Source organism: Engraulis encrasicolus, chromosome 1 (genome assembly GCF_034702125.1).
Source record: "Engraulis encrasicolus isolate BLACKSEA-1 chromosome 1, IST_EnEncr_1.0, whole genome shotgun sequence".
Lineage (NCBI taxonomy): Eukaryota > Metazoa > Chordata > Actinopteri > Clupeiformes > Engraulidae > Engraulis > Engraulis encrasicolus.
The window spans coordinates 8546942-8560099 of record NC_085857.1 but is presented as its reverse complement, the minus strand read 5'-3'; the positions used below and the strand labels follow the sequence as shown (position 1 = coordinate 8560099).

Genomic DNA, 13158 nt, shown 5'->3' with positions numbered 1-13158 from the left:
CTCTACTCTACTCTGCTCTACTCTAGTCTACTTTCCTCTACTCTACTCTACTCTACTCTTCTCTACTCTACTCTCCTCTACTTTCCTCTCCTCCTCTCTCCTCACCGGTGGCTGTGGAAGTCCTCCAGCTGCTTCTACTTCATAGTTGTGATACTGTGCTATATAAATACATGTATTATATTTTACTCTGCCCACCGGTGGCTGTGGAAGTCCTCCAGCTGCTTCTGCACGTTGCTACTGATGCTGCGTCTGTAGTGTCTGTTGAGCCACTTGCCCACCACCCCCATGCCGTAGAGCCGCTTGTGCTTGTCGAAGGCGAAGTGCTTGACCTGCGAGGCGATGCGGCCCCCCCTCCTCTGCTGCGGGTACAGCTTGTCATACGCCAGCGGCGTCTTGGTGATGTCCTTACTGCAAGGCAAGGCAAGATCATTTATTTCTAAAGCGCATTTCATACATGGAAGAAAATCCATGTGCTTTACAACAAGATAAAAAACATTTTAAAAAAATGGTTGCACAAGAAGAAAGATACATGGATGTTCAAAGAGTTATATTACATTACATTACATTGCATTTGGCAGAATCTTTTATCCAAAGCGACTTAGGGCTGTAACAGTATTGTAATACCTTACTGCACAAGAAGAAAGGGTACCACATCACTTGACGCCGGTGTAAGCACGTCATAAGCATGTCATTACAGTGCCATGACAGAGTCATGGCAAAGTTATGTACGTGTCATAAACATTATGTCCATGTCATAAACATTTTAGGACTGTTGGCCTTAAAGTGATACTGTCCCATTTTTGGAAATGAGCTTATTTTACACCTGTCCTTGAGTTAAATAATAGGGTTTTACCGTTCTCCTGTACTTTCAACCGTTCTCTGGCTATGGCAGTGCAAAGTTTACCTCCATGCTAGCAGTTAAAGGGACACTGTGTGAGATTTTTAGTTGTTTATTTACAGAATTCATGCTGCCCATTCACTAATGTTACCTTTTTCATGAGTACTTACCACCACTATCAAATTCTAAGTATTCATTATGACTGGAAAAATTGCACTTTTCATACATGAAAAAGGGGATCTTCTCCATGGTCCGCCATTTTGAATTTCCAAAAATAGCCATTTTTAGCTGCAAAAATGACTCTACTTGGACCATACTAGAAAATATTTGTTTCTCACTTTCATGTAAAGATCAAATTTGGCAATTGGCAGCCCAGTTTCAATGAGCAGCATAGTTGCAGTACCCTTTTTGACCATTTCCTGCACAGTGTCCCTTTAACATTGAGTCCAATGAGACCAGCTCGCGGCTAACTGGTCTCATAGGACTCAATGTTAACTGTTAGCTTGGAGGTAAAATGTGCACTGCCATAACTAGAAAACGGTTGGAAGTACAGGAGAAAGGCAAGGAACTATTATTTAACTGAAGGGAGGTGTAAAATAAGCTTATTTCCAAAAATGGGACAGTATCACTTTAAGTGACATTCGGTTATGGTTAAGACAACCCAAGGTCACTTAAGGCCAACAGTCATAAAATCGTCTTGCTGATGTCCTTACTGCACAGGAAGACAGATACATGGATGGATGTTCATTACATTACATTGCATTGGTTTAGAATGTTTAGCAAAGCATAAACGTTTAGAAAGCACACATGTTAGATTCAAAAGATCATTTGTGATTATACTGTGCATCAGTAGAAACATTACATTTGAAAAATTGGTGTAAAAACTAAATGCCGGACTGCGAAAGCAAAGCACAATGGGTTTATCAATGTCACACTATGTGAAAGTCTGTGTGTCCATTTCTCACACTCTTTGAGACGACTTCATTGTTGTGATACACTGCGCTACATAAATACATCCAGTATTGTATTGTATTGTATGGTGAATTCAGGTAAATTGGGCCACTTTGGGCCATTCGCGTATGCAAAAAAGGTGGCCCAATTGACCTGAATTCACCTTATTGTATTGTATTGTATTTCTACTGACTGGCTTGGCGTGGGACTCACAGGCTGGAGGTGGGCACCCCCTCTCCAAAGGGTGTAACTCCCGGGCCGTACGCCGCCGATATGGGGGGCGACTCGAACACGTCATCCGCCATGGAGTACATCTCCTCTCGAGCGTCCATCTGAGAACAGAAGAGAGAGAGACACACACGCACACACGCACACGCACACGCACACGCGCACACGCACACGCACACGCACACGCACACGCACACGCGCACACGCACACACACGCACACAAGGGGTAAACAAGAGCCATCAGATATGGCAACCTGTGCGCTAAGGCGTTAATGGAGAAGCACTGCGAGATACACGTCAGTAGGGAAATATAAATAGATACATAAATAAACAAACAAACAAACAATGGCAGCAGCACAGTCATTTGTTTACGTCCAGTAAGACTGATGAGCACCAACATGCCCACTGACTGAGTGAGCGAGTGAGTGACGGGCTCCATGCTCATCGCTAGACAGATGGCTTCTATAAATATCCCCTAATTGATAATGATGGCGTGGGGAGGGATGGCAGGACATCACTGGTCAGCACACTGTAACCAGCACACCGCAATTACACAATGATTTCTTTTTACTGGTGAGCGTCATTCCTTCAATTAGGGATTCATTACTTCACCCTTAACAATTAAAGATATAATTCCATTACTTTCCATGACTGGATTAAAAAAAAATAATAATAAATCCACGATATTCCAGAAATTCCATAACCTGTGGGAACCCTGTCGACCCCATTTACTCCATGATTTCTGTTTTACTGATGGGCATCATTCCTTCAATTATAGATTAATTACTTCACCCTTACCAATAACCCCAATAGTGGCAAAGTTTACATGAGACATTTAATTCGGAATTAACGCCATTTAATTCTGAATAAAGCTTAATTCCGCTTTGAAAACGTCACGTACACACTTCTTAATTTGGAATTAAATAAAAGATCAAAGGAAACTTGACAGAACTATTTAATTCTGAATGATTAATTCTAAAATTAAAAACGTCATGTGCACGTAGCCATTGATACTATTTATACAGTACACAAAAGATGTTTAAAAAACATTGTGATTTAACTGACTCTGTACTGCCAGCTCTATCACAGAGTACGTTGCCAACTATACTGCCTATGCTCTTGCATTGAAAATGACGTGTTTGCACTGTCACTTGGCTGTATCATTAAGTATGCTGCACTTGTGTAAATGAGAGGTAGAACAGGGCTGTATTTACAACAGATAAAAAAGCAGAAAGCCCAGAATGCCAGGCCCATCACATCGCATCAAACTGGAGCAGTGTTGCCAGATTGGGCGGGTGCCCGCCCAATTGGGCTACTTGGGATGAGCGTTGGCGGGTAAAAACGGGAAAAATTGGCCATTTGGCGGTTTTTTTTTCAGCAGTTTTGTGCCCATAAGAATCAATGCAATTTGCTGAAATTGGGCGGAATTTAGCGCATTTTGGCGTTTTTTGAGAGGCTTTTGGACGGGATTTAATCAGACACATCTGGCAACACTGCCCATCACATCACATCAGACTGGAGTCACATGATGACATCATCCGCCATCGCAGCAGACCCAAAATAGTCATTTTACATAATTTCATTTTTAATGACGCTGGCTGAGACTGCCTGTTAAGAGGTGCACACACAGGGCTCTATAGGATTTAGCAGGATAGCACACATTACATAGACAGACAAGAGGAGACACAAGCTAATACAAAGAAAAACAAACAGACAAGGAGACGAAGACAGAAAGAGAAAAGAGAATGATGACGAGAAACTCATTAGAGGGAATAATGAAAGAACAAAAACAACAGATAAGGTTATGAGACTAAAAGGAGAGAAAAGAACTGTCTTTAAAGGAACACAATGTAGGATGATGTTGTTTGCGCGGTGCCCGTGACATGCCTGTCTCAAAATCTACAAAGTCATGAAAAAATGCTGCTTAAATAAAGTCCCTGTGGGAATGTTTTTCATCACGGAACGCCAGCAGTTGATACAAACCTGAATATGGTATGTAAAGCATTTTTTTCTTATGAGAAGTCTCTCCCACGACACTCGTACCGAACCGCTCTGTCAAAAGTTGCATCTGGGGTTCTCTGACAGCGGACCGTGGAAGTGGTCGTGAGAGTCATCTTCCACTTACTAATGACTCAAATAAGCATCGGCTGACTCAGGACAGTGATTAATTAATCTTTTAATCCTACCTAGACCCCCTTTAATAAGGTTCTCAAAACATTCGCCCATACTGTAGGCTAGATTGATGCCATGGGTGAAGTGCCACCCAAGATAAGATCCGGCCTGTACAACACATGCACTGTTATAGCAGGGACATAACGATCCCTATTATAAGAGCTTGGTGAGTCATGTGGTTTATAGGGGCGTGACTTTCATGGTCATGAAAGGGCTCAGACAAGCTAGTGGAGGGGACTCTGACATGGAAGACTCTCTCTCTCTCTCTCTGAGGGCCGCAGCTTCTAAGCAGGACAGGGGGGAGATGGCGGATGGATGCCATCTTAAAGAGTTAAAGGGGCTCCAGGTAGGATTAAAAGTTTAATTAATCACGGTCCCGAGTCAGCCTGATGCTTATGCGAGTGTTTAGTAAGTGTACGATGGCTCTCGTTATCACTTCCACGGTCCACTGTCAGAAAACCCCAAAATGCAACTTTTGGCAGCGCAGTTCGAGGGAGTGTCGTAGGAAACACTTATTTGAAAACATCGCTTTACACACCGTACTCAGATTTGTATCAACTGCTGGCATTCCGGGATGAAAAACAGTCTCACAGTGAGTTTATTTGAACAGCATTTTTTCATTGCGGTGTAGATTTTGAGACGGGTATGCCACGGGCACCGCACAAGTGACGTCATCCTACCTAGTGCCTCTTTAAGGATGTTGTTAAGAAAATGGGGCCAACTCAAGGACCTCCCAACAAACATTAGCCTGTCTACTCCCAAATTGCTCTTCCTTTGTGTTACCGTGATGAGGAGTTGCAACTGGCTCACAAAAAAGCCTATGGCACCTGGGAAGACTCAGGAGTGGGTGTGGAGAGGAGACATTTTATTTGGCCCTGTTTATACACTAATGTGGTTGAGTTCTGTGGCCTCTGTATTGCATGTCAGCTGACAGGGAAACCAAATCAGGTTATACCCGCTGCCACCTGAAACCACTTCCTCCTGTATGAAGCCTTTCTCACGGCTGCTGATCGATTGTGTGGCGGCCCTTAATATTTACGGTTTCTATTGTAAGTTGGGTAGGGAGGGAAGTGTTTGAGAGATTATTTTTTTGGAATATACAAACTCGCTTGGGTAAGCTAACACTAACCCTTTCCCTACGCCGTCAACATTAGCCTCGTACATCTGAACACTTTCAAGCTCACTCTTGAGATCAACTGCTCTGCATGGAGATAGAGCCAGGAGGGCACAGGTGCTGCATGGAGGGTGCATGGGGATAACGAGCCACTGTACTGTATGTGCCAGGTGGGACACAGTTCTTCATTTAATGTTGGCTTTTTATGGATGCTACATAAAGGCTTAGAAGGAAAGACGGTGGCGTATGGAGGAGGCAATATGGACATCATGGAGGATGTGTAGAAAGAGGGCGGTACACAGGGGCGGTACGCAAGACAAAACAATTTAATGGAACAGGAAGAAGGTGGTATACGACGAAAGAGGACATATTGGTGCGATGCTGGCCTGCTGGCCTCTGACCTTGCTGAAGAAGACAGAGTTCTTCATTTAATGTCGACTATACTGTGTATGAATACTGTAAAAAGGCTCAGAAGGACACAATTAGGAAGAGAGTTTACGTTATGTGCAGGGAGAGTTCTGCATTCAGCTTTGCTGTTTACTCTGGGTATGGGGTGGGGATGGGGATTTCTCATGTTACATTTCCTCTGCCATTTTATACAATCTCTTGAAAAGATAAAATAAAAACAGAGTTGGGAAAAGAAGGACACAAATAGACAGGAGGAAGGTGGACAATATGGAGGACGGGTAGGAGGCACAGAGGACACATGGGTGCGGTGCGGTGCGCTGCTGGCCTCTGACCTTGCTGAAGAAGACGGAGTCGGAGGTGTCGGCCGTGTCCACGGTGTCCTCCTCCAGCCAGCTGGGCCGCACGAAGCTGCGACGCGGGACACCGCGGCCCGCCAGACCTGCCCCCTGCAGACCCGGCTTACCCTGCAACACAACACAACACCCAATTACAGCCATCACCTGCACCGGTATGACACACAGTGGTGGACAAAGTAAAAGTAAAAGTTAAAAAAAAAAGAAACAGTTTGTTTCCAACACAGGTAACTTATCTGAATAAAAAGTAGACCAATGTACTTGTCTTACGATAAGCTGATTCTGCACAGGTTGGGTTGAGTTTGTGGTGGGTCCTTGTTAGGTTTTTATTGTTTTTCAGTAATAACAAAGTCTATCTCAATAGGTAGGTAAAATGGAGTAAAAGGTGTAACAGCTTTGTAATATCATGTGCTACTGTTGTAATTACACCACAAAAGTACTTTTACTTTTACTTTGTCCACCACTGATGACACACAAAAAACACAGAGTTAGTCACTAAAAGGGGACCCAACTACAGTTATGTGCAGTGCCAGTATAAAAACACACAAACATTTAATTTTTCATTTAATCATAAAACGGTAACTAGTCAAGGTCTGTTTGCAATTGCAGAATTAATGTGTATTACAATTGCAATTTCAGTTTATTTAATTGAACGATGTACAATTAAAACATTGAACACAAAAAATTGAAGGAAAAATTAAAAAAATATATGGTTTTGATTATTATTGATAAAACATGTCCAATATCTGTATTGCAGTGTGAGCCCTGCTAAAACACAAACCCACTCGCAGCCATCATGTGTACCAGTATAGCAATAGCATAATACTAACAAGTACACAGTCCTATTCCTCTGTGCATGAACACATCTCCCACAGATGTGTTCTATGCCGAGGCTGCTTGATGGCGTCATTTAGACCATAAGGGCCTCCGCACATCGGCTCCAACAAAGTGCAGAGCACGGCTCAGCCAAAAGTTTGATTCCATTGTTTTCAATAGGACCCCGCACACTGGCGCCGATGTCCGCGGAATCGGATATCGTCTGCCGATTAGAGACAAGTTCTATTTTGTCGGAGCCACGCGTTGGTTATTTTCCATGCTCCGCTGGGGTGAAATTGTGTGCGGGGGTCGGAATTGTGTGGGAAGCGAAAGTGCTCCACAGTGCTGTCGGAGCCGATGTGCGGAGGGGAGGGCCTAATGCTGTGTCACACCGCCGGTGTTGAAAGAGCTAAAACGCTGCTGACTCCTGTCTGGAAAGCATAGGTCAGGGGCGTTGAACGAGGCAAAAGATTCAACCTGAAGCGTTCGACCAAGAATCTCGACCAACCGCAGCTCGTGTTTAGAAAAATGTGAACATTCCATTGGCTGCCGCCAGCCGCCGCCGAGCTCATTACATATTTTTAGATGAAGTTCAACTTTTGACGCCCTCGGCTTTTGACGCTTTTGACTCTAGACACGCTTTGCGGCTTTTAACGCTTCTGCCGCCTGCTCTCCCATACAAAGTCAATTACTGCATCTTTCCACGGGTTCAACGCCGGCGGTGTGACCGCGCAGTTAGACTGACCTTGATGAGGTTGGAGGCGGCCCGGATGCTCATACGGGCCACAGACTCCCTCTTGCGGCGCGGGAGGCGCGCGTAGCCGGAGCGTTGGCTGGAGAAGGAGGAGAGGGAGGTGATGCGCGGCGTGAAGGGCGTCCGAGGGGGACGCTCCGCCTCGCTGGGGTTCCGGAACGCCCGGCCGCGCGCCAACGGGTCCACAATCTGGAGGAGAGGAGAATATTACAAAATAAGTAAAGCAAGTATAAAGCAATTTATATTTTGTCACATTCCTTGATGTGCTAGGACATTTAGCAGTGGAATGCAACAGATGCTATGGAACGCCTGACCACAGGCCAAAGGCTCCACAATCCACAATGTTGAGCTGAGACGGAAATTAGGTTTGAAGCTATAATCTGGTGCAGGTTATCTTTCTACTATGTAATTAATGTAAGTGTGGGTCTCATTCTGTTGTGCTGTGAGGCCAAACCCAAATGAACTAAAGCTGTGGAAAAAAAAAAATTGTAATGGTAGTATTTTGGCTATGAAATTTTGTAATTCATTTCATCATAGCATTATTTCTGGTGACACATCAAGGTCATTTTATGATTAGCTTCATTCTCTGGAATTCACAGGACATAAAAATGGGTTATGAAAAATCATTGACAGAGTTTGCATCCATCCTGTAAATGTGGATATCATTAAATTCCTCACTTAAAACCATTTATAGATTAGAATGGGGTAGAATAGAATATCCTTTATTTGTCATTGTAACACGTACAAGGAAATTGAGCATTTCTTGTTGAGGCAAATATATAATATACAGTATATATTAAAGTAGATGTAAAAAATATTCTTCGGTAGCAGAAATAAGTGCAGTTCAAGCAGTTCAAACAGGTTGTGGGTGTGTGGGGTGTGACACGTATCTATAAGGATAGAATTGTTAGAACTGTTCAATGGAAATATAATTATTGACCACAGATGTCGATAATAATAGGGAACTAACACAGTCAATTGCCTGCATACCACCGTCACACCCGTTTAGAAAAGAACAAAGCCTCTTTGTGTCTCTAACAGAAAGCTCAACTTTCAACTCCTAAGAAGATCCCTCCTCTCATTGTGTGGCACCTAAGCTCATAGCACACAGAGATCTGGATCCACTCCCTATGTGCAAGTCCCAACAACAAAGCACATTTATGAGAGATAACATACAGAGACAGAAGATGCAAACAGAGAGAGGGAAGAAAGAAAGAAATGTTCATGAGAGACAACGAGAGAAAAACAGCAGAGGAAAATAAGTGTGAAGTAGAGAAGAAAGGAGAGATGAGAGAAGAAAGGAGAGATGACAGAAGAAGAAAAGAGCGATGAGAGAAGAAAAAAGATAAGAGTAGAAGAGAGAGATGAGAGAAGAAAAAAGATAAGAGTAGAAGAGAGAGATGAGAGAAGAAAGGATAGATGACAGAAGAAGAACGGAGAGATGAGAGAAGAAAAGAGAGATGAGAGAAGAAAGGATAGATGGAAGAAGAACGGAGAGATGAGAGAAGAAAAAAGATAAGAGAAGAAGAGAGAGATGAGAGAAGAAAAAAGATAAGAGTAGAAGAGAGAGATGAGAGAAGAAAAAAGATAAGAGTAGAAGAGAGAGATGAGAGAAGAAAGGATAGATGGAAGAAGAACGGAGAGATGAGAGAAGAAAAGAGAGATGAGATGATTTCTGGCCACAGTGAAACCCCAGTGGAGGGTGGGAGCAGCTGCTCAAAGAGAGAAAGAGAGATGAGACAAGAGGAGATAGAGAGAGGGAGGGAGGGAGGGAGGGAGGGACAGACGGGAAAAAAAGAAAAAAAGGAAGTGAAAGAAAACTGAAAAGAAAGAAACTGAAACTGGAAGAAGTTGAGAGATAGTGAAATGCTGACGAACAAAAATGCTGACGGGACAAAAAAATGCAAGTGACCTGTAATAGTTCATCTGTATTCTTTTCTTGCATTGAGTCAGATGCAGAGTCGTAAAACTGATCTTTTTTTTTAAAGTATTTTTTGGTGCTTTTCAGCCTTAATTGGTTTTTGTGAGACAGGATAGTGGAGGAGAGATAGGAAGTGAGCTGGGAGAGAGAGATGGGGAAGGACCGGCAAAAGGACCCAGACCGGGGAATCGAACCCGGGTCGGCCGGGTGTGCCCTACCATATCAGCCACGGTAGGGCCGTAAAACTGATCTTTGACGCTAACCAGATCTTTCTGAATCTCTCCGCGACAAATTACTGGCAAATAGGGTGAGTGAGTGAGTCACTCGAGTCACTTGGAAATGGACACAATTGCAGACGAAAGTGCTTTGAGTACCATGAATAAACTCTATCCAGGGATCAGCACTGGCATGTGTAACTGGATCGCTTCAAAAATCTGAGTTTTACGACTGTAATGTACTGTACAGTAGTGGATAGGGCTGAGAGGACTCCATCTAAAACAGTGGTTCTCGACTGGTTTTTGAATAAATGCCCCCTTGTCCTCATCCTAAGCCTTCTCTCAGTTGTATCCTTCTGAATGCCCCCCTAGGGCTCCATAACGCCCCCCGGTTGAGAAACGCCCCCCCGTTGAGAAACAGTAATCTAAAACCTCTTCACACAATGGCCGCATCTCCTCCTTATTCTTAGTCTGCTGCCCACCAACACCTAACATCAAGTGCCCACGCCACTCACAATTTCAATACACTCTTAACCAGGAAGCATTTCCATGTCTCAATATCTCTCATAGACGACCCCCGTGTGGCGCACACAGCTATACACAAAATAAAAACTATGATGATTTGAAGCTTGAAAGCTCTATACCATCATATCATGTGATTGTTTTTGGGACTGGATAAAAGAACTTTGAAATGGCGTATCATGATTCTGTCTTCTTGCACTGATACAGTATCTTGACTACTGCAATTTATCAGTTCGATGCAATAACATTACAGCCCTACAAGGCATTCATACCACACACAGGTAGCTGCGATGTTTTGGGGCCGGCATGAGAACTAGGTGGGACTCCAACCTGGGTCCCCGCCCGAGGGCTCTCTCTCTCAGACTACCGTAATTTCCTGTCCCACTCCTCACTCCTAAAGGCTAAAGACTAAAATCCCCTGAAAAAGCTCTTCAAAATACCCTTCACAGAGCACACTGCTCCCATGTCATGTGATGTCCCACATTTGATTATGAACTCAAACATCTGATTACCCAGTGAACTGTGCAGTATATGTGCATACATACAAAACATGAATGAGTGACTAAACTGTTTTGTTTGGTTATCCCACTAGGCCTACATTTTTGCACACATGCATTACACTATTATTTTACAATACTGATCTTTTGCCTTTCTAAAAAGAAATGACGTTGCAGACTGGTCTCCATTTTATGCTTCGGCTGCCTTGAGCCAGGCGGTCGTAGCATATGGGGGCTCGTACCGTGGCTGGAGATGTAGCTAAACTCTTCCTCCAGCAGATATTTTTCTAATTTGGACGCGCGCCTTAATGGTGTATCCAAATCACCTGTTGCTGAGCGCAATTGCTCGCGTAACAGCGTGAAAGTGGGGAAGCCCCCGCAGCGCCTTTTTCTATTGGGTTCGTTGTTGCATCTATGAGTTATCTACTTTTTTTTAGGGGCATTTTTGCCTTTATTTTGACAGGACAGTATGATAGAGTGGGAGAGAGAGAGAGAGAGATGGGGGGAGGATTGGCAAATGACCCGGGCCGGACTCAAACCCGGGTTGCCCGCCGGCATAGTAACCCAGTGCCCTACCACGACAGGGCCAGATATCGACCTACATGTCGCCATACAGTGGTCATGCTGTACCCATAAACTTGCTCACCTCTTGCCCTGCTATGTCTACTTTGGCTCTGGCTGCAAGACTACATACTGGGTACAGCTGAGAACACAATACAATCTCACAACACACACACACACACACACACACACACACGCACAATACAATCCCACAACAACCTCCTCAGCTGCACACAGAGCAGACCAGGACCCCGTTTCTTGAAATCATCTTTGTTAACCAGTTAGCAACTCAGTAAGTTGCCAATGGGAAATTGCATTGCAACCAAGTAAGTTGCTAACGTAGTTAGCAACAACGCTGTCGAGAAACACACTCCAGGGCCAAACTCTCTTAAACAACATTCTCATAAAAACAAAAAGACTCAATAAAATCCACACAGAGAAACCAAATTGCTGGGTGAGTCTTACCAAAGCCCTTTTTGGCTTCATGTAATAAGGGACAATTGCTGGTAGAACACCACTTTGGCAACCTGGATTTCAACGCAACACAACAATTGAGAACAATACATTTGCTGTATTATACTGCAAGTTCTTCTAGTTCATATGATGAGGCAATGTGCGGACTTCTACTCTTTCAGATATGCCTTTGTCCAAGTTCAAGTTCAAGTAGCTTTTATTTGTCCCAGTTGGGCAATTGTTTTGCAGCAGTAGTAGCACACAGACACACACACACACACACACACACACACACACACACACACACACACACACACACACTTCCATAATACATTTTAAAAACTCATAATAGGTAAAGGATAAGGGATTAAAAATAATAAATAGTGCATGAATAAATACATTGTCCTGCACCTAGACCCAGCGAGTTGGGATGTGCGTACTTTTATACTTCCTCTGAAGGTTGTTTGTGTCTGAAAAATTGTGCCATTTTACCTTAGATAATCAATTCATCAGACGTGAGGCAGTTTGCAGACTTCTACTCTTTCTACTGTCAGATGCACCTTTGTCCTGCACCTGGGGCAGGATGTGCATACTTTTACATCTTTTCATTTTTTCCCCCATTTAATTTTGTGTGAGACGTGGTGCCATGTTACCTTTGGCATCTTGAAGGTGGCGGGGGACTCAAGATATACTGTAATATACTGTATGGGAGATATGCTGTAATATACTGTACAGTATGGTGTGCCATGTGTTACCTTTGGCATCTTGAAGGTGGCGGGGGACTCGAGCTTCTCCATGCTGCTGCCGTCGGGCACGTCGGGGCAGAACTGCGGCTTGAGCTTCCCGTAGCGTTGGCTGCAGTGGCGTAGGCTCTTCCGCTGCCACACCTGCTGCTTCGACTCATAGTCACTGCCCACGCCGAACCACTGAGCAGTGCCCCTGGTGAATTAATACATGAATGAATGAATGAATGAATGAATGAATGAATGAATGAATGAATGAATGAATAAATTGCTACGTTTACATGAGACATTTAATTCGAAATTAACTGAATTTCATTTTGAATAAAGCTTAATTTTGCGTCGAAAACGTCATGTAAACACCACCTTAATTCAGAATTAAAGGAAAGATCAAAGTACACTCGACGCAACTATTTAATTCTGAATTATTCATTCGGAATTAAAAACATCTTGTAAACAAAGTGAATATGTTTACCTGATTTATTTATTCTCTATATAAAACAATGGAGCAGCAAACTGAACCATACATTAAAAGACAGAAATAGTTCGAAATAACATGAAAATAGCCCTTATTAAGGCTTATTTACATTGTGGTCCCTCTGTGGCAGGGCATAT

General features: G+C 43.5%; 1 protein-coding gene across 3 annotated transcripts in view; it reads right to left on the bottom strand.

Annotated features, from left to right (window-relative positions):
• LOC134447042 (inactive rhomboid protein 2-like) overlaps positions 1 to 13158 on the bottom strand; it is a 92092-nt gene that overhangs the window by 32794 nt on the left and 46140 nt on the right. For 2 of the 3 annotated variants that reach the window (XR_010034565.1, XM_063196330.1), the window contains exons 5-9: positions 12559 to 12742; positions 7626 to 7823; positions 6044 to 6175; positions 2003 to 2121; positions 196 to 408 (exon numbers count right to left, since the gene is read on the bottom strand). Coding sequence is in view for 2 of the 3 variants with exons in the window: in XM_063196330.1 (XP_063052400.1) it covers positions 196 to 408; positions 2003 to 2121; positions 6044 to 6175; positions 7626 to 7823; positions 12559 to 12742 (846 nt within the window). In the remaining variant the exon portion in view is untranslated. Of the gene's footprint in view, positions 1 to 195; positions 409 to 2002; positions 2122 to 6043; positions 6176 to 7625; positions 7824 to 12456; positions 12481 to 12558; positions 12743 to 13158 lie in introns of those variants that run through there. The other variant, XM_063196341.1, reaches the window with a different exon arrangement.